Below are 22,254 nucleotides of genomic sequence, written 5' to 3'. Positions count from 1 at the left end.
CTAATGTGAATACCCTCAAATACTTTTAGAATTTCCATGGAGCTCCCATGGGGTGGAAGCCTAATGGGCGCTGGTTCTTCCCCAGCTTCCTGTCCACCTGCACATGTAACTCCAACTTCCACCTCCCCTTACACTGGAATTCCAGGCCTCATTCATTCTCTTTGTACCATTGCTATTTTGAGAATGTATCCACTTATTTGCATATCCACTGTTCTGTTGAGAGGAACCTCAATTCTTGCCTGAGGCTTGTTAATTTTGTTATATCCTCTAACTCTGTACTAGATTTACATTATTATAATTTAGTACACATGTCTCCTCTCAAACGTTTCTCTAATGTAAACAAGGTCAGGTCTGTGAATTTCTCCTTCCAATATGGCCCCAACTCTTGAAATAATGCCTGTTAATCTACTTTAAATCCTTTCCATCAATGTCCTTTAAAAATGCTCTCTATAAAATATTATTCCAAATTTGGAAATCTTCCAATGTACAACAAAGAATGCGACATACTTGTGCTGACTTGCCCATCTAGGCCTAAGTTCCAAAATGTATGCACCAAACCTTTCTTGCTGCCCCACTAAAGATCACAAAGTTAGTGAGAGGTCCTTCATATATTGTTGATGAGCTTGTAGGTGACCTGGGGTGCACCTGGATTGCCCACTTTTGAGGTAAAACCATAAAAGTTCAATGTAAGTGCCAGTTTCCTTTGAATGCTGATTATCGTGAAATGTGAATCTCAAAGCTTGTCGGTTTAGTTGGAATGCTGTTGTGTTTATATAGAGGAGGTACTAATAAATTGAATTGGATGACTGCCTAGATTGTAAGTGGAGCCCAGTTTCTCAAATATATTTCAGATGAAAGATGACTATCAGTGAATCTGCAAATTAAGCACTACATTTGGGATTGGAATTAACCCACGAAATATCCTGGTTATCACCCAGTTTTTAAAAATCAAACAATATTCAATTCCTTTCATGACAGTATATTATTTTCATTTCTTCCTTTATCTTTCCCCAATATATATTTAATTAACTTGCTTAAAAACACCTAGCAATCTTAAAATGTCCAGTATGACTATTATACTCTGTACTGGAAATGGCCAACTATTAGAAAATAAGGCCCAGTTTACAAAACAAAGCTCTCCCTGGTCCAGCAAACACCTTTGATATATATAGGGACCGTATTAAAATCCAATTAGGGACCAGTAGTATTTAAAAAGATATCGGAATATCATTATGGCCAATAGAGTACGCCACCGGGCAGCATGGTGGCGCAGTGGTTAGCACTGCTGCCCCACGGCGCCGAGGACTTGGGTTCAAATCAGCCCCGGGTCACTGTCTGTGTGGAGTTTGCACATTCTCCCCGTGTCTGCATGGGTCTCACCTCCACGATCCAAAGATGTGCAGGGTAGGTAGATTGGCCACGCTAAATTGCCTCTTAATTGGAAAGATTTTTTAAAATTTTAAACGCACTACACCACAAGGTTTCACTTTTCTTTACAAAACAAACTTTATTATATATAAAATAATTAAACAAAATAAGCTCTACTATCTGAGCAATATAGCTTATATCTATGTATCTTATGAATTCAAGTTTATTTCTTACTTTCCCCAAGAATTCTCTTACGGGCGAAACTTTAGGGCCCCATTGCGGAGGAGGCAGGGCCATAAAATGTGGGGGCGGGTGGGTAAAATGCAGTGAACCATTCAAAAGTCCTTTACCTTCAGCGGGACCATCAAATCCCACCAGAATAAAATCCCTCGCTCAAAGACACAACAACCTTAAAGTTATGTACCTATGTAATGACCACACATAAGGATGCCATCCTCCGCTCCAGTAATTCTCTGAGATAAAACATTAATTTACCCATTCTTAACCTTGAAGGCTTCAGTCCCTTATTCTGGTTACTTCTCCGATACTTCTAAGATAACCTGCTGGTTTCTTTCTCTTGCAATAAGACACTGTGAGGCTCACTGTAGATTCTCCCACTAGCTTCAAACAAGACAATCTTCCAGCTTCTGATCACCACAAGATTCAAACTGAGATAACCAACCTTCCACGTGGTCAATGAAGGAGTCTGTGTTTTACTCTGCTTACAGTGAAGATCTGTCTAAAAGTAATTTATTTTGGCTAACTTCTCTCACTGAGCTGCAAACCACAGGAGGTCCAAACTGCAACTAAAAACCTCTCCCAGACAAACTGAAAGCAGAGAGCCTTCACCTATCTCCATGAAGTCACAGCCTGCTCTGGGTTATCCTCAAACTGACCTTTAAGTTAATTATCCCCCATTTACAATTTCTCCAGCTAAATAAGTCTATCAGCTGTGTAATAGTCTATCTCTTCTATCCTATCTCTATTAAACAAACCTGGGTAACCTTCCGGATATCTTCCTGAAATCACTAAAGCCCAGCACAGCAATTATCTTCCCTTTAAAGTAATAATCTTCCCAGTACTAAACATGATCTCTAAAATATTAACATGAACCATGAACAACAGTATCAAAGTAAGTAAAACTTGTTCATTCTTCAATGGTAAGGACCAATTCAATCATGATTCCTTTGCTCAAGGATTATGAAAAGATGCATTAAAATAATTCCAGTCATTAAATGAAGCTGATAATGTATATTTTTCTTGTTGCAGCTTCCCACGAATTCCCGTATACACTTGGATACAGCAACCATTGGAACTCTGATACCACAGGTACTTGAAAATGCCCTTTTTACATTGTATTAATTTTTATTCTGCAATAACTGCATTCAACAAAAGATGTTATAATTCTACTTTTAGTCATAATTTAACCTACAAATGATCCTGCTGCCAATTGGCCTGTTTTAAATAAATCGTTGTTCACAGTGAACAAATTTAAACATCATGGGTGGAATTTTCACAGAAAATGACAAGTGTCATTTCGAGCGCGAAAACTGGTGCGGAGGCTGGCGAGAATCAGATCGTGTTCTTCCCACAGTTAGTGCGATAAATTAATCCCCATGTGAATCACGCTGCCTTGGAGTCTCCAAGCATCTAATTCACCCAACATGGAGTTCAGCTGTGCATTGCTAACAAGGGGAGCTGCATTTAAATGGTCCCTCTGCACTCACTCTCAGTCAAGCCAATAGGTTGGCTGCAGGTAGCTACATTTCCTGGAGTCAGATCTCAAAATGCGGCTGGACGCAGTGGAGGAAATTTGGGTCACCCTTTACCCTCGAGTGGATAGAAGGCTCAGAGCCAGCCAGGCTAATCCTGCCAGGGTTGCGGTGGCAGCTACAGTCAGTGCCAGCAGCCTGGATGGCCAGGGTCCAATGGTGGAAAAAAATGGAATAACCTCAAACGAGCTACAAGGGTGAGTGATCATGGAGCGAGTGGTGATAGGCAACAAGGTTGGCCTGCACCAGAGAAGTTTGGATCCACTGCACTTTCATGTCGATCACCTGTCTCAGATGAGTTGTTTATTTCCCAGACCCTTGTCCCTCCCGTTTTCTGAACTCATGTTCATTGTCTTGCAGGATCACCATCAGGTCAGGCCTGGCTGTCCAGACCAGTGCTCCCCCTCCTGGAGAGCACCAAAGAGGACACAAATCAGTCATCACAGGCATCAACCACACATTCCACCAACCCAGGGACACACACCTTGGTGGGTCATATTAGCGGCAGGTTTTTTGGTCACTATGCGGTGAGCACCACATTGTTGCTGATGCACATCAGGTAGAGGCAGGATCTTCTAAGGGAGCGGGCAGTCAGTGGTCAGTAGAACCCCAGGTAACAGCTGTCCCCCAGCCAAATGCCAAGCCTCTGGAAAGGTCTCTCCCAGAGATGCTGGATGTGCAACGGCAGAGCCGGGAAATCCAGGAGGAGGATTCAGCGACATTCCAGCAACTACAAGGCCGCTTGGGGGTGTCCAAAAACCTTCAAGCGCAGGAGATGTTGCCGGTATTGCATGGCACCCAGGGCAACACTACAAGGGTGGCGTCTGCAGTGGAAAACCTGGAGAAGGACTTTCGAGCCATGAGTGGTGGAGTCCAAGGCATCACTCCGTCTCTGAGGACCATGGCTGGGGGCCTCCAGAGCATGGCTCATACATGGAGGGACATTGCTGAGGGCTTCGACACCAGGGGTGCAGGCATTGTCAGGGCTCCAGGACTGGCAGTGCCAGGTGACACTGAGGCTTCTAAGCTCACTCCAGCTGCCCAATGTTATATGGAGTAGCCCAAGCGTACCCGAAAGAAGGAGGAAGCGCTGGAGCCAATCCCGTAACTTTCCACCCAGGAGACCCTTGCAGTTTCCAGCCCTTCTGAATCTCTCATTCCTGACACTGGTGCATCTCAGGGTAGCCGGCAGAACAGGGTGCCACATCGGCACCAGTGATACTCGAAGGTCGGCTGGGCCCTCCAGGTTGAGGATCTCCAGGGACGCCCACCAAAGGCATCACAGGCCATAAGGCATAGACAGAAGCAGCGCACCTCCACGTCTGATGGGCATCCTGGGAAGAAACCTAGACGTAGCTCTAGGCCATGTAAGATGAAGACATTATAGGAGCACCAAGTGGGCATTCATTAAGGCAGACACCATGGTTAGGGGTAGGATAATTGTAACTAATCAATATTAGAGAATCTTGCACCTCAAAACCGCAACTCCTATGTGTTTGATCCCTTTCCCGTAGGGAGTTCACCCCCCTATCAGAACTCAAATCCTCCTACAGGCTATTAAAGCAATTCCAACCGTGGGAGCCATTGAGACCAACACTGACAGACACCCTGGGATGGCGGCTTCATTCATCACTGAACCCTAGACCATGCCCCTCTTCCATCCCCCCCAGTCAGAGGTATCAATCTCCCCACAAGAGAGAGAGAGAGATTTCAATATGGAGGTTAAAGGCAGCGCCTCCTGCACCGCTCCCCCCTTCAGGCCCTGACCCTGGGCCCTGTCACTATGGCACTGCCAGGGTAACATTGCCAGGGCAGTATAGGATAGAGCCAGGGCACTGCCCAGCTGTGTCTCTGACCATCTGAGGGCTCCAAAGTCCTCCAAATCCCCCCCCCCCTTGGTCATCATGTATATGCAGAGAAATTAATGGTGGATGCAAGAAGGTCCTCATCAAGGACCCCTTGGATTTTAATTTCTGAGTTGTGCCATCTTCTTCTATATTTGAAAACAATCTCCAGTATAGGCATGGAAAAATACCCACTATGAAAAAGAAAGCTGTCAGACTTAGCACCGGATCTTTCTAGGAAGGTCTTCAGAACAAAAGGAAACCCTGTTAAAAAGAAACTGTGGTTACAAACCGCAGCAGTTGAAATGAGGAAGCACTTCAAATTTTCTGAACCGTGAAGAGCAATAAAAACATTCAAAGCTACTGCCGACTATGAAATTGCCTGGACCTGTCAATTAAGAGGCTTGTAAAAGGTAATGGAGCATGAAACTGAAAGTAAACAATGCAGTTCAAAGCTTTTTGGCTTCCCAGCATGACCAGAGGCTTGAAAATGTTAAAGGGGAATGAAGTTGAATGCAAAATAAGCACTTCAAATGTTTCCACCACATCAAAGGGAAAACTTCCACCTTAATCTGACTCCAGAGGAAAGACTTGCACATGAGCCCCATCCCTTGGAAAAGACCCCCACCTGAGCCCCTCCAGGCCAGCCCAAGCCCCCCCCCCCCACCCCCTGACCCCCCCTTCCCTTGCAGGATTCCCCTAAGCACACTGGAGGTAAGTATAGAGAGGGTACTTAATCCATTGCTTCCTCTCTCAGTCCATCGTGCCTGGTCCACGATTGTCGGGACCTGCAGTAATTGGCACCCCCGCTGGTGGGTGGGAACATTGTATGAGGCTGGACAATTTGACCTATACTTGCTGATGATATTAGAATGTATTCAAATGCATGCTAATCGCCTTCTCGCCCTTTCTCAGTATGATTCAGTTCGTGCCAGCGGGAAGGAACCGGGGAGGTGGTAAATTGCTTTGCACCCGGTGCAAATTCTGTTTTTGGGATCACACAGAATTTTCTTGGCATAGCAGGATTTGCGCTGGGTGCAACGCAGTCGGGAAATTGCCACCCTCCCCATGAATGGAATGCAATGCAGCTCTGTATAAACATCCTCACACGTAACAAACAGATTGTCCATTTGAAATGAACTAGCTGAAAAAAACTTGCCAAATAGTCATAATCCAATTCTTCCATTCAGGAGTCAGACTAACAGGAAATGTGGATTGGATATAGGATTGCAATTTTGCGGCCATCATTTTCAGGCGCTCGATTCATAAAAGCACAACTCTCAACTGATAGCGCGGCATCAAAGAATCATCCTTCATGAGTCAGATAACTGCATCTTCTTTCAGAATTCTGCACAGCCTTTCCCTTGTCCAAACTCCGGCTTTTACCCTTTTGACCCTTTAATTTGTATTAGTGAGGTAACTAATGTTGTTCTAGCTGGTGTGGAAAAATTACATTATTCAATTAGACCATGACTGATCTATATCTGAATACCATTTACTCATCCAAGTTTCATATTCCTGACTACCCATACCGAACAAGATGATATCTCACTCCTTCATCATTATTCAATGATGTGCAGCATTCTTTGTGCTCGTTTGCTAGGGTCATCCCTTATACCAGCTTCACACTGGCTCTCTGCTGGGGTGGAAGATTTTACATTCATTGTCTAAACTGACCTGTTCAGAATGACCACTTGGTTGAGGTATAAAAGGGTATTGTGTAGCCTTGCAGCCTTTTCTTAATCAAGAGGGGGAAGGGAAGAGGAAAGAAGAAAATATGTGGAAATGAACAAAACAGCTCCTGATGTGACCATAAATCCATTTTGACAGTGGAGACACATTTTTGTAGATTTACCAATTTTGGTCTTTAAAAAGAATTTAAAAATGCGAGATAGGGAATAAACACGAAAACAAGAGGTGGCGTTCAATTGTTCAGATTGAAGGATAAATTATTTTTGACAAAATACTTATGAATCCACTCAAATTAAACAAGAGGTGGCGTTCAATTGTTCAGATTGAAGGATAAATTATTTTTGACAAAATACTTATGAATCCACTCAAAATAAAAGCATCATTCTTTTTCTCAAAAGTGTTTTTTTAAGCAAGCCTTCATTTTTCTCAGCCATAAACTGCTAATCCAGCATAGTCCAGGATTTGATTTTTGGCTTAAAAGAATTTCTTGATAAATGTAACAATAGTGACCCCTCCTGGTCTAAATAGTTATCACCAGCGTCAATCTAAATTTAGTTACACCAAGAATTTCTACTGGCTAATTTACTGCTACAATTTACCTCGAGATAAAGTTTTGAAACATGTATGGCGGAATTAGGCGGAGAATCGGTTCCGACACCGAAATCACGGCAGACACCAATTTCACGCCAAATTGCAATTCTCAATCGCCTCGACAGTGGCATCAATGCGTTCCAGAACACACATACAATAAATGCCGTTGCAATATCTTTAGCTGGCCTGACCCGGTATTCTCTGGGGCCTCCACGATTCTCTGCCTCCAATAGGCCAAATTCTCGACGTGCAGTTCACTTGTGCTTATAAAAATCATGAAACCAGTGCCACAGCTGCTGAGGGAGAGAGAGGGGGTACGGAAAGTGTCCAACATCGTCATAATTTGCTGACAGTTGTGCCGCTGGCTGGGGGGGGGCTTCTGCCAGGGCTGGGGGGAGTAGCAGGGGGTGGCCAGGAAGTGGGCGGTGGGGTCGGGGTAGGCAGGCACACAACACCATTGCCGCAGCCGGCAAGGCAGCCATCTTGCTAAACTTGCCGCTGACTGCCCACTGTGAACTTAGGGTCACGGGTCATACAGATGTCCCCCCAGGGCACTCCCCTAACTGCCCTCTGGCCCCAGCCGACCCATCAGCTGTATGGGTGCACTCCAGCACAACAATGCCAACTTGTTAGCCGGGGTGGTGTGTGTGGGGAGTGAAGTGAGTATATGCGGCTGCAGCTTGTCAGCCTCCCGAGTGTCATAGATAGATAGATGGCAATCACGGACCCAGCAAATCCCGTACCGTTTTTAATTGGAATTGATTGTGTTCCACGTGGGACTGGTGCTAGCCCTTCCACAGTCATTGAATCGTTTCAGGTTCGGCGCCAGTTTTGTTGTCGTGAAAGTCCACAAATCCTGCCCCGGCGTCAACACTTAGTCCCAGGAATGGAGAATCCAGCCCATAAAGTTTATAAACTCAGAATTACAAATAGAATTAATAAAATCCAACCTGCAAAAGTTTCAACAAATTAGATTGACGTGACAACATTCTAAATTAAATTTCTGTTTTTCAGAGTACGTTCACAGTACACCTGTAGCATTGGTGCAAAGTGGGTTTACAGTCATAGAACTTGATGCTCCTCATGCCCTTGCACCTGTCCTGACTCCACATGAAGGGATTGGGGCTGCACGTCATTAGCATAGCTCCAACGTGCTCCCAGTAACAAACTGCCCGTAGCAGGCCAGAGTTTACCATTCCGAGGGCTGCCATGCAGGCTCCCTTCCATGCTGTCATAAACAATCTGTTGGTCATGGGGATAGAAGCCCTTCCTACTCCTGCATGCACATGAACAAATGTATGTATTAGGAGGAGACGGTCATTTGGCTCCTCAGGCCTGCTCCTCTATTTGATAAGATCATGGCTGACCAGATTGTGGCCTCAACTTTACTTTCCAGTCTCTCACCCTTATAACATTTCTATGGAAACCTCTTGTTGTATCCAAGGAAGCGATCACATGGGTGCATAAAGGATACAAAGATTTATTGAATGTAGAACAAAACTCTGTACACCACCACTGCCCGGAGGGACTCCTGCAGCCGGCCCATAACCGGGCCAGGCTTTTTATGCGCAGGTTTATTCCCCACAAATGAGGGAGTTCCACCCACAGCAGGATAGCTTATTTGCCTCGAGAGTCACGGGGAGTCTAATCAGCCCGGTTCCGTAGCTCCTGTATAGGTTATAATACACCTACCCACCCACCCCCCCCCTCCCCTCCCCCAAGTCCGAGCATGAGTCTGCCGAAAAAGGTTGCAGGGAAGGACCTCTGTCCTTTTTAGCTTGAGGTTGCCATTCAGGCGTCATTGGGGTGGGGTCAGGGGACCAATGCTTTTGGATTGAGCGCGTCGGTGGCAACACCTGTGATGAGTGCTCTCCCGGACCACATCAGCTGACAGCGGTTTCTCCATCTCGGAGTCTGAGTCATCAGCATCGGGCATCTTACCATCAAAAACCTCGGGGTGTGGCGGGAGTGACAGCGGCGGTGTAATGGCATGTTTGAGGGCTGCGCTGGACCCTCCAAAAAGACATCACTGAATAAGGATTTTCGGCTGCGGAGATTGTCCAGATGTCTGTTTGACTCCTGACCCATACGCAAACATGTCCTGTCTCAAATTTGTCCCAACATGTCCCAAACTATACCTGCCCTGTCTGTCAAAAATGTTGGTGCGCAGGACTCACATTGCCCCCTTGCCAAAGTTTCATACATGAACTATGTCACCTGGTGTGACGTACTGAGGTTGCACACCTGCACCAAGGTACTACTCTACCCGGTTCTGTCCATGGCGGATCTTTCCATCTATATCGGTAACACAAGGCTGAGACAAGTCTGGAGTTGTTGACCCATAGGTATCTCTGCCGGTGCCATGCCAATGGTAGTGTGAGGTGTGGTACAGTAACTGAAGAAAAAATGCAGCAAAATGTGTTGGAGGACCCCGTCGTCTGTTTGCCCACCCCACGATTAAATGTTTGGACCGCTCACTCGGCCAAACCATTGGACACAGGGTGATACAGATGTGGTGAATCCCATTCATCCGCTTGAATGTCCAGAACTCCATGCTCATGAAAGGTCTCCCGTTATCCAAAATCAAGATTTCCGGGATTCCATGGATACTGAATGACAGCTAAAGATTCTCGCCGGAGCCTTAGAAATCGCCGACTGCATATGGTGGATGTCCAGCCACTTCAAGTCGGTGTCAATGAGTAACAGAAACATCAACTCCTGAAAATGCCCTGCAAAGTCGGAATGGAGTCATACCCATGGTTGACCCAACTATTCCCACGGGTGGAGAGCCACCACTGATGGGTGCGTCTGCTGCTCCTGGCATATCCCGCAGTGCTGGGTGAGCTGCTCAATTTCCACATCCATGCCTGGCCACCACACATAACTGCGGGCAAGCAACTTCATCTTCAACATCTCGGGGTGCCTGTTGTGGAGGTCTGCCATGATGGGGCCTTGCACCTTTTGTGGAACCACCACGCACGTCCCCCATAGTAGGACCTGTCTTCGATGCTGAATTCCTCAATCTTGGATGTAAAGGCCTTCAGCTCACAGGGAAGTGCACAATACTGGGCCCCAATCAAAACAATGTGGTGAACCCAGGATAGTGGGGATTCGGTCTGGGTCCACGCCCATATCTGGGCTGCTGTGACAGGCAACGTGTCTTTGAAGTGCATGGCGGAGACTACTTCATCGGTGCTAGAGGGCATCGGTGGCTTCAACTGGAGCGGGAGCCTACTCAAGGCATCTGCGTATGTGATCTGTGTCCCGGGGCGGTGCTCTGGGACATATTCGTATGCCGCCAGAATGAGGGCTCATCGCTGAATCCTAGCCGATAAAATGGGGGGAAAGGCCTGGTCCTCTTTAAGCAATACCATCTTCGTCACCAGTGTTGGATCCAAGGAAGCGACCACATGGGAGCGTAAAGGATACAAAGGTTTATTGAATGAAGAACAAAACTCTACACCACCACTTCCCGGAGGGACTTCCATGACTGGCCCACACCCGGGTTAGGGTTTGTATGCCCAGGTTTGTTCCCCGAAAGTGAGGGAGCTCCGTCTCCTCAGCGCGGTAGCTCGTATTCATTAGAGTCACGGGGAACATAATCAGCCCAGCCCCGTGGCTTACGTATAGGTAATAACACTCCTCTTCTATGACTCCTCAGACCTGCTCCTCCATTTGATAAGATCATGGATGATATGATTGTGGCCTCAACTTTACTTTCCAGTCAGCCCCTATAACATTTGACTCCGTTGTAAACCAGGAACCTACCTAATTCAGCCCCAAAAGAAGATCCAATGACCCCCACCTCTACTGTTCTCTGCGGAAGAGAATTTCACAGACAAATGATCCTTAGTGAAAAAAAAGTTCTTCTCATCTCCGACTTAAATGGGACACCCCTTATTTTTAAACTGTGTTCTCTAGTTCTAATGTACAAGTGGAAGCATCCTTTGGGTATCCAACCTGTCAGGTCCCCTCAGGATCTTATATGTTTCAATAATATCACTCCTCATTCTTCTCAATTCCAATGGATATGGGCCCAACCTTTCCTCGTAAGATAACCCCTTCATCCTAGGAATCAGTCGAGTGAGCATTCACTAAACTGCAGTTAATGCTTTCATTCTTAAGTAAGGAGACCCAAACTGTAGTTTTGGTAGGTAGGTGAAAGGTATTCTGAAGGGGCAGCGTTGCAATGTCAGTGCCAATGATTATGACCTTGTACTTCGAAACACTGGACTGCCCTATCAAGCTGCTGTTACTCTGTGATGCTAATGTCAATCAATTCCCCAGCTCTTCTGCGAAGAGCATCTGATGAATTCATGCTCATACTGCAACGTAACTGGTCCAGTAAAGATATCACCTCTGGGCTGTCTGAAATGATTTACTGTTTATAAAAGCTGAATGTGATGATCATCTCCAAAGTCACAAACAGAGCAGTGCGGTCAGAGGAGTGTCACTCCGGTATGTGCTAAAGCTGCCCTCTTGTCCCCAAGGTGAAGTGCATTTAACCGGGTGATCCAGTTTCCTCCCACAGTCCAAATATGGGCAAGTTAGATGGATTGGCCATTCAAATTGCCCCTAAGTATCCAAAGATTGGGTGGGGTTACGGGGTAACGTGGATCGCGCGAGGAATTGGGCCTAGTTAAGGTGCTCTTTCAGAGGGTCGATGCAGACCCGATTGGCCTTTTTCTGCATGTCGGGATTTTATGATTCTTCTGCGCAATTCCTCAGTAAAGTTCCTCAAATTATCTTTCTGCCTGTGTAATCTGTGGGAAGTGGGAGGAGGGACAGACAATTGGCTGAATATTATTAGCATCCGCCATTGGTGGGTTCAGGTCAAGTGGGACATTAAACCTTAAAAAAATCTGGACCCCGGGGGTGGCACAGTGGCTAGCACTGCTGCCTACGGCGCTGAGGACCCGGGTTCGATCCCGGCCCCGGGTCACTGACCATGTGGAGTTTGCACATTCTCCCCATATCTGCGTGGGTTTCAACCCCACAACCCAAAGAGGTGCAGGTTAGGTAGAATGGCCACGCTAAATTGCCCCTTAATTGTAAAATTATAATTGGGTACTCTAAATTTAAAAAAGAAATCTGAACCCCAATACTAAGCCACCCATTCCCATGTTTAAAGGAGACAGAACAAGAGTGCAAAAGCCAATCCACTCCAAGGTGATGTGTTGGCCAAATTCAGGCTTTATGAGGATAGAAGCCTCTGATTTAAGGGATGGGATTCTCTGATCCTGAGGCTAAGTGTTGACGGCGTCGTAAACGCCGTTGCCTTTCTCGACGGCGTCAACATGCTCTCAGGAGTAGCGATTCTGACACCCACAGTGGGCTAGCAGGGCACTGGAGCGACCCATGCCGCTCCAGCTGCCGATCCCAGCGTCAGATGTGCGCCGTGGGTCTGCGCATACACAATGGGACCGGCCTGGCCTGGGCTGAGAGAATCCCGCCCAAGATGTTTTTCAGGTTGAACCTGACTGGTCAGCTTTCACTGGCCTCAGGAAACGTGCAACCGAAGTGAGGAGAAGACTGCTTTCGGGAAGAGGTAAATGTTTCCCCTGACCCTGAAGCACGCCCTCCCCAGTAACAATAAAATTCTCCAGGCTCTGTAACTCTATACCTCCATCTGTAATAACTCTACTGCTAGCAGCAGGTGATCCTCATAAATCCAAGTTTAAATGACCCTGAGTATGTTTCTGTGTAAAATCAGGAAACTCGGAGCTGTGCCACTACCCAGATGTAATTTGGGACTTGAATGGATTACAGACAGACCAATGAACATGAGGAAACTCTGTGTTTGGGGAGGGAAGTGCATGATGCTGGGAAAATGAGCAGAAATGATTTTTGCTTTGGAAATACATCAGCAAAAGCACAGAAATTTAATTCTCTGATCTTCCACGTCGCCTTGACACGCACCCAAAATATACATCACTTAACACTGGAATTCATCCCAATTTCAAACACCCTTTATAAATGTTTTACTGGCAGAAATTATTAATGTGGAACTTAAAACCTACTGGTTGGCTATCAATCCAGTCATATTTGTGGCCCAATTGCCAAGCAGTCCTGTTTTAAATGATCAATTTGGAAAGACCTTTCATATGACGTAAAATCTGACAATAAGAGTATGAGTTTAAATCATAGAAATTAAATGTGTACAATTACTTGTTCAATCATCCCAGGTGAAAAAAATGTATCCAATCATGAAGATGAAACTGCACCTTGTATCTGATTCAGCACCATCTGTGGCTCTTTTGGCTGATAAAATCATCCTCACAACATCTGGAGATATCTATGCTTTTGCTATCTTACCAAATTCTACATTAGCTCCACTCTTCAATATTAAACTGGTGAGTCTTTGATTTCTCATAACTTATAAATCAAATTATTTTTGCTGGTGGTGTTGGAATCTGACAATTGACTATTTCCATTCACAGAATGCACAGATCACAACCACAATCGGTATAAAAGGCGACAAGATTACTGGGCAACTAACGTTGGACAGGTAATATTAGACTATCTTATAATAAAGTTATTGAGAGAAATCATTAATGAATTCAACTTAATTAACTTGTGTTGATCAACTGTTCTCACTCAGGAATAAGTACTTGTTAAATGGGAACTCGAACTTCCTCAAAATTGACACATCCACTGTCTCCAATTTGCTACACTGTTGGTCCAACTTTCAGTGGTGGATGAGCAGAAATTCCCTCCAACTAACTATTAGGAAAACCAAAGCCGTTCCCTTTGATCCCTGTCCCTTGCCACCAACTCCATCACTCAACCTGACAACTGTTAGAGGCTAACCGAGGCCATTCAGAAACTTGGTATTATATTTGACCCCCAAGATCAGCTCTAATCACATGTCCAATTAATCATCTACCTCAATAACATCGCCTGACTCCATCCTGCCTTAGCTTATCTGCTGCAGAAAACCCTCATCCATACCTTTGTTACCTCCAGGTAAATTTGAGCTCCACTACTTCTGCTTCCCATAACTTCACTTACATCGGGTCCCATTCACCCTTTACCCCTGAACTCACAGCCCCATACTGGAATCTAGTTCTGTAACCCCTTGATTCAAAACGCTTACCTTTGTTCCAGGATTTCACCCCTCTCTATCTCTGTACCTCCTCCAACCCTACAAGCCTTTGAGGTCTATGCACTCCTCCGAGTTTGGATTCCTGATTTTAATTGCTCCAACTTTGGGGACTGTCTTCAGCTGCCTAAGTTCGACTAAAACATCTTCTCAAAGGCAACCATGATGGGCAATAAATGGGAATATTTCCATATGCCATGAAGGAATAAATTAAAGAAGAAACTTTTGACATGAAGCTTTTTAAATAATAATTATCATAGGTCTACATTAGACTCAAATCTCTAATATAGTTAGATGTAGAATACCTCTTACTATCTTTCCACTTCAAACTATTCGACCATCTCTTAAAACCAACCGTAAGATGTCTAATTAATAGCAAATGTAACTTTGGATAACACTAATAATACTAATAGATATCTATTGTTCTCATTTAGGGTACAATTATCTCTAAAGAAGTCACACATCGGTTCCTTTCAAGTAAGTATTTTTCAAACTTAATTTTCAGTTGCAACAAGTCAAAACACTTTTTAAAATGTTAAGTCAAATGTGGAAAATGTGGGTCAAGACTTTCTTTGGAGCTGCTCCCTCTACACCACCATAACTTGTACGTAAAGTGGAAACCCCACTTATTGGCTGGGATTTTCCAGAAATTGCCAAAAGTCAATGGACATTTTGCTGGTTTGCCGAATCTTCCATCCCACCCATGACTAGTCCCACCATCCCAGCCAAACCTTTTAAACTATAGAGACAGCGGGACTAACCAATACACTCGCAAGTAAGCTTTAATTTTTATAGTCACCTTTACATTGTTAGTGTACTGTTACTGTACAGATACTTGGTCCAATTAATCTTCACTCTGGCATTTTAAAGTTTACGCAAATGATTATGGAACCCCTTAGATTACTAGGTTTGAAGCAGATCCCAAGAGAAATACAAAATAGCAAACATAACTCCTACCTTCCGACTGATGATAAACATCTATAAGAACTTCCAAAACCCCAGGTTTTAACAACTCTCTATGTGAAAAGAAACCTCATTTCCTCGCTGGCTCTTCTGTCAATTATGTAGATTAATGATAATTGGTTACTAACACAGTCGCACAAAGGAAATAATTTCTCCATACCTGCATTTTCAAAATCCACCATAGATTTGAATACCTGTATTAGGTTTCTCGTTAACCTTTGCTGTTCTCAGGAGAACAATCACAACTTCTGTAATTTCTCCACCTAACAGAAATCCCTCGATTGTTTCACACTCAGAGAGTTGTTAACATATGGAACTGTGTGAAAGGGTGGTGGAATCAAACTTCATAACTCTCAAAAAGCACTCGGGCATCTACTTAAAGAGTCATTTGCAGCAGGGTTATGGAGACAAGGCTGCAGTGTAGGGCTAAATTGGACAGTTATTTCAATGAGCTGCCAGAAGGGCCCATTGACTTTCTTGTGTGGTGCTGTATTGAATGAATGACCAATTGAGAGAAAACAATGAGCAGTAATAAATGGGAAAGTACGTTAATCAGAAATAGCTGCTAGCAATACACCATAGAGGGTCAGCTCAAGGGTATCTGCCTTTTCAGAGAGCACCAAAATGGAATATGTCGATAAAGGAAATTTGTCAATGAAGGGTACCGGTGTCCCAAATTCAGAATAATATGGAAATATTTGGGCTAGTTTTCTTCTACTTAAATCCTAATTTTTATTTTTCATTAATCATTCTTGGGATACCGGTGTCACTGGCTTTCCCAGCAGTTGTTGCGCATTTCCAGTTGCAGATGGTGGTTTGACCCCCTTGTCGAATCACTTCAGCTTGCGTAATAACAGTACTCTCACTGTGCTGTTAGGTAGAGAGCTCTAGAAACCTGACCCAATAACCATAAAGGAATGGGGATATTTGTCCAAGTTGAGATGGCGTGTGACTTGGAAGGGGATAATGGAACTGATGACGTTTCCATTGTGATGATATGCATAAAGCAAGTTTTTACAGAATGTTATGCATGACCTCTGACCACTAGGTGGCAGTGTAAACCCACCATGTGAAGCTGCGGAGTTGGGGAGTTGGGAGTAGGACATGCTGGAGGATAGACGTATTTTGCAGTAGCTCTACAATAGTTAATTAATGTTAGTAGCTTATTATTTTATTTATCCTAGTTATCTTTATCGTGCAGTTGTTTCACAATAAATTACCATTCACTTTGGCCAGTCTACAGAACATGACATCCATATGTCTGCTGGTCCTGTCCTCTAGATAGCAGAAGTCATGAGTTTGGGAGCTGCAGTCTAAGAAGCCTTGGTGAGTTGCTAAAGTGTATCATATAACCACCAATGCAAGCCAGATCTGACAGGTAGGAAAAATAAGAGGAACACATTTCCTGGAGAACACCCACTTTGGGTGGGCAGTTCTAACTAGAGACAAGACGGAGTTTATAAATGGTTTGCAAAGAATGCAAATGGCATCCTAATGTTTTCCATATCATTTTCCAGTAATTTTGTCAAGATCCAAGCGCAACGGGTGAATCGCACGTGAATCACAAATCGAGCTTCACGCCGGGCACTTGGTCGTTTACGAGTCACCTCCCCCAACTCACTCCACATGGTGCGATCTGGATCTTGCCCTCGCTCGACGAGATCCAGATCTGAATATTTAAATAGGCCTAACAGCTTCCGGGACTCACCGAACATGCCTGGGAAACCGCGCCAGGGCACCATTTAGTACTGATTGACACAAACATAGTAAGAAGTCTTACAACACCAGGGTAAAGTCCAACAGGTTTGTTTGGAATCACTAGGTTTATTGCCAGCCGTGCAGTGCCAGGGTGCCCAGGTGAAAGGTTGACACTGCCATGGAGCAGGCTTTGAGGGGAGGCCTTACCAAATAGACGGGGGTGTATGAAGTTTCTGGGGGCCACCCAAGGTTGGGGATGGGGGTGGTGCCCGAAAAGCTGGGGGGCTGAAGGGGGGTTGCAGGAGATCAGGGCATCCAGACAAAATGGCACCCTACTGAAGCTCGTCAGCAGGATATTCCTCTAAGTGCTGCCTTGGCAGGGAGAAACGTACAGAGGCCAAAACAAAATGGCAAAATGCTGATGGATAGGGGGATGTTTCTCGGTGCTGCAAGCCTAGGGGGATGTTTCTCGGTGCTGCAAGCCATATTACACAGTAGGTCTCAGTTGGGACGACAAAGGTGCCAGTTCCAGTCTGGGTCGCTTTTTGCAGAGCAATGTAACGAGCCCCAGCTGAGGGGGGATGGGAGGGGGGGGTTGGTCTCGGCCCACAACAGGGGATGCTCGTATTCCACGAATCCCACAGGGAGATCGATTGGTGTATCCCCATGGGCCTCGTAAGGGTTATCACAGAGGTGCAGCAGCATACAGCTCATCTTTGAGCACTGATTCCAGTAGTCCCATCATCTGTGAAAGTAAGTTGGAATTCATTCTGGTGTCATAAAAACAAAGTGCAACACCCAACCTACATTGAGATAAGGAGGAAGAAAATCTGCTGAGTTCTCTGGTAGAAAATTGATAATGTAGCTCCACGCAGATAGAACAAGTGATGACATTTAGTGAAAAGTAGCTTCTGGTAAGTTGAAAGGTAACATAATGCATTGGTTTGGAACATGCCAGAGATATCAGACCAGGAGAGTTCTTGGAATATTCTTAAAGGCACCACTAACATCATTCGCCCAATGCTCCAGGGAGCTAAAGAAAACAAGAAGAACACTGGTCTGCATAGGAAAAGGCAGAATGTACAAATTGAAAGATGTAGGGCAGGATTCTCCATCCGTTCATGGCAGAGGGATTCTCTGGTCCCGTTAGCAGCGGTAGCGGGGCGGACTCACAATGGAGAATCTTGGCCGTAATTTGGTTTGCTCTTGGTGAGAAAGCATACATTGGGCGCGATCTTCCGGCCTTGTTACACTCGCGCTCAAGAGTAACGTGGCCGGTGAATAGCAGGAGAGGCTAAAAACGAGAACCGTGTGTAGCCATCTGTGATGGCCACTTACAAAGGATCCCGAGAAATATGGCCACCTGCAAAGGGCCATGCGAAAGATGGTCAACCCAGGACTCAGACGCACAGAGCTTATGTATATTGGCAACTCAGATAACTAGACGCTATCGTAACCCCCAGCTACTATGCCTTCTAATGGCTCATTTCCCCAGAACAAAAAAGCTGTACTCAGGTAACAGATACAGAATCAGACTCATCGGCGCCACTCCCTTTGCTCAGGGAGCCCAAAAAGCCAAGGTCAATGACCACTCAGGATATGCCCAGCCATCAAGGCACCCGCCCCTTTATTGGCCAAAATCGAAGGCAGTAATCAAAGCCTGCTGAATTATTGGGTCCAAAGCTAAGGACCACCCAAAAGAGCGCAAAATCCCAGAAGGATAAAGAGAGACACTGCCATGTGTTCAGTCTCTCTTGGCCCCGGCGCTCGGTCTCTCTTGGACCCGGCCTACGCCTAAAACCAAGTGTAGCAGCACGACCAGAAAACAAGTTCAAGACCAACGATCACCACCAGATGGATGAGCCCAGCAGATACTAAGTCACTTCTCCAGACCCAGCCATGCAAGATCCGAACAAAGGCCTGTTCCTCTGCATAAAGCCGGGTGCCTGAGGTTAAGTACAGGTTGTTGTAGTGTTAGGTGTAATTTAGCTTGTAGTGTTTTATGTTGCATGTCGAAGTAATTCTTGTGTGTAAATAAACTATCATTGAATTTGAACTAACTAACTGGTTGTTTGGTCTTTGATCGATATCCGGTAAAACCTTGTGGTGGTATCATAGACCATAGAACATAGAACATTACAGTGCAGGTCCTTGGGCCCCCGATGTTGCGCCGACCTGTGAAACCACTCTAAAGCCCATCTACACTATTCCCTTATCGTCCATATGTCTATCCAATGACCATTTGAATGCCCTTAGTGTTGGCGAGTCCACTGCTGTTGCAGGCAGGGAATTCCACACCATTACTACTCTCTGAGTAAAGAACCTACCTCTGACATCTGTCTTATATCTATCTCCCCTCAATTTAAAGCTATGTCCCCTCGTGCTAGACATCACCACCTGAGGAAAAAGGCTCTCACTGCCCACCCTATCCAATCCTCTGATCATCTTGTATGCCTCAATTAAGTCACCTCTTAACCTTCTTCTCTCTAACGAAAACAGCCTCAAGTACCTCAGCCTTTCCTCATAAGATCTTCCCTCCATACCAGGCAACATTCTGGTAAATCTCCTCTGCACCATTTCCAATGCTTCCACATCCTTCCTATAATGCGGCGACCAGAATTGCACGCAATACTCCAAATGCGGCCGCACCAGAGTTTTGTACAGCTGCAACATGACCTCATGGCTCCGAAACTCAATCACTCTACCAATAAAAGCTAACACACCATACGCCTTCTTAACAACCCTCTCAACCTGAGTGGCAACTTTCAGGGATCTATGTACATGGACACCAAGATCTCTCTGCTCACCCACACTGCCAAGAATCTTACCATTAGCCCAGTACTCTGTCTTCCTGTTATTCCTTCCAAAATGAATCACCTCACACTTTTCTGCATTAAACTCCATTTGCCACCTCTCAGCCCAGCGCTGCAGCTCATCTATGTCCCTCTGTAACTTGTAACATCCTTCCGCACTGTCCACAACTCCACCGATTTTAGTGTCATCTGCAAATTTACTCACCCATCCTTCTACGCCCTCCTCCAGGTCATTTATAAAAATGACAAACAGCAGTGGCCCCAAAACAGATCCTTGTGGTACACCACTAGTAACTGGACTCCAGTCTGAACACTTCCCATCAACCACCACCCTTTGTCTTCTTACAGCTAGCCAATATCAGATCCAAACTGCTAAATCTCCCTGAATCCCATGCTTCCGTATTTTCTGCAGTAGCCTACCGTGGGGAACCTTATCAAACGCTTTACTGAAATCCATATACACCACATCAACTGCTTTACCCTCATCCACCTGTTTGGTCACCTTCTCAAAGAACTCAATAAGGTTTGTGAGGCACGACCTACCCTTCACGAAACCGTGTTGACTATGTCTAATCAAATTATTCCTTTCCAGATGATTATACACTCTATCTCTGATAAACCTTTCCAAGATTTTGCCCCCAACAGAAGTAAGGCTCACTGGTCTATAGTTACCGGGGTTGCCTCTACTCCCCTTCTTGAACAAGGGGACAACATTTGCTATCCTCCAGTCTTCTGGCACTATTCCTGTTGACAAAGGTGACTTAAAGATCAAAGCCAAAGGCTCAGCAATCACCTCCCTAGCTTCCCAGAGTATCCTAGGATAAATCCCATCCGGCCCAGGGTACTTATCTATTTACACCATTTCCAGAATTGTTAACACCTCCTCCTTATGAACCTCAAGCCCTTCTAGTCTAGTAGCCTGCATCTCAGTATTCTCCTCGACAACATTGTCTTTTTCCTGTGTGAATACTGACGAAAAATATTCATTTAGCACCTCTCCAATCTCCTCGGACTCCAAGCACAACTTCCCACTCCTGTCCTTGACTGGCCCTACTCTTACCCTAGTCATTCTTTTATTCCTGACATATCTATAGAAAGCTTTAGGGTTATCCTTGATCCTACCTGTCAAAGACTTCTCATGTCCCCTCCTAGCTCTTCTTAGCTCTCTCTTTAGGTCCTTCCTAGCTAACTTGTAACTCTCGAGCGCCCTTACTGAACCTTCATGTCTCATCTTTACAAAAGCCTCCTTCTTCCTCTTGACAAGTGTTTCGACTGCCTTAGTAAACCACGGTTCCCTTGCTCGACCACTTCCACCCTGCCTGACAGGTACATAGTTATCAAGGACATGCAGTAGCTGTTCCTTGAACAAGCTCCACATTTCCATTGTGCCCATCCCCTGTAGTTTTCCTCTCCATTTGATGCATCCTAAGTCTTGCCTCATCGCATCATAATTGCCTTTCCCCCAGATATAACTCTTGCCCTGCGATATTTACCATTGTTGCCTTCGGTGCCACTCATTGTCGATGCCATCTCCTCGTTTGATACTTGGCGACTCTGAAAAGCAATATCATCATTAATAACTGTCATATCAGTATCCAGTTAAAAAGAGCAACACGCGCCAGGCGCCAAACAGTTTGCGATACAACCGGCCCGTTCCTGTCAGCGAATTCGGTATCCCACCATAGCATGGCAAGAAACTAATTATCACCACATAAGCCCCATTTCCATACAATTAACAAGAGCCACCGGTCATCCAATGGCCTCCTGTCATTCAGCGGCCTCCACAGCAAATGCTCACACTGGCACAGTTTAGTACTCCTTTTGAAAAAGGTGAACTTAACGGAAGGGCTCCTGTGGGAGCCGAAGAGGGGAGTGGCAATCTTTGCTGACGGCAAAGAGACCGGGGATGCTGGGATTGCCACCCCAGTGCTTGGGGCCCCTCAGCAAGGGTGGACACCAAGGGAGTGTGGGGGGGGGCAATCAATCATGGCACCACTATGCCAACCCTTGGATCCCAACCCCATTTCGGGGGCAACCCCTGTCCCTGCCCGTCTGCCCCACCGATCATCCATAGCCCCCACCGACTGCTGAGGCCTCTGGCAGCGCGGCTGAAGGCAATCACTAATCGGGAATCGGCAACCGTGGTTAAGTGAGCACTTGACACATGTCAAGTGGGTTCCCGTGAGTAGGCGGGCCATGTAACATGTGGGGGTCATTGCCTAGCATTCCAATCGACCATGTTGCCTGGACACTGTGAGATATACCCCTTTGAATACTGTCGGGGGGATAGCCTATCAGGGGAAAACAGCAGCAGCCAGAGCAGTGGCACCATGGCTGGCTCTGATGTTCAGCAGGGAGGGTCAAAGCGCAGAAGAGTAATAGTAATAGGGGACTCTATAGTCAGGGGCACA

The 22,254-nt window shown here is 45.6% G+C and overlaps 1 protein-coding gene across 2 annotated transcripts in view; it reads left to right on the top strand.

Annotated features, from left to right (window-relative positions):
• The window catches only part of LOC140428811 (bactericidal permeability-increasing protein-like), a 56,056-nt gene that overhangs the window by 5,711 nt on the left and 28,091 nt on the right, over nucleotides 1-22,254 (top strand). For both annotated transcript variants that reach the window (XM_072515494.1, XM_072515493.1), the window contains 4 exons: nucleotides 2,638-2,697; nucleotides 13,453-13,620; nucleotides 13,708-13,775; nucleotides 14,804-14,846. In XM_072515494.1, the coding sequence (XP_072371595.1) occupies nucleotides 2,638-2,697; nucleotides 13,453-13,620; nucleotides 13,708-13,775; nucleotides 14,804-14,846 (339 nt within the window). The remainder of the gene's footprint in view (nucleotides 1-2,637; nucleotides 2,698-13,452; nucleotides 13,621-13,707; nucleotides 13,776-14,803; nucleotides 14,847-22,254) is intronic.

Source organism: Scyliorhinus torazame, chromosome 8 (genome assembly GCF_047496885.1).
Source record: "Scyliorhinus torazame isolate Kashiwa2021f chromosome 8, sScyTor2.1, whole genome shotgun sequence".
In the NCBI taxonomy this organism is placed as follows: domain Eukaryota; kingdom Metazoa; phylum Chordata; class Chondrichthyes; order Carcharhiniformes; family Scyliorhinidae; genus Scyliorhinus; species Scyliorhinus torazame.
This window is presented reverse-complemented; position numbering and strand designations above follow the sequence as displayed.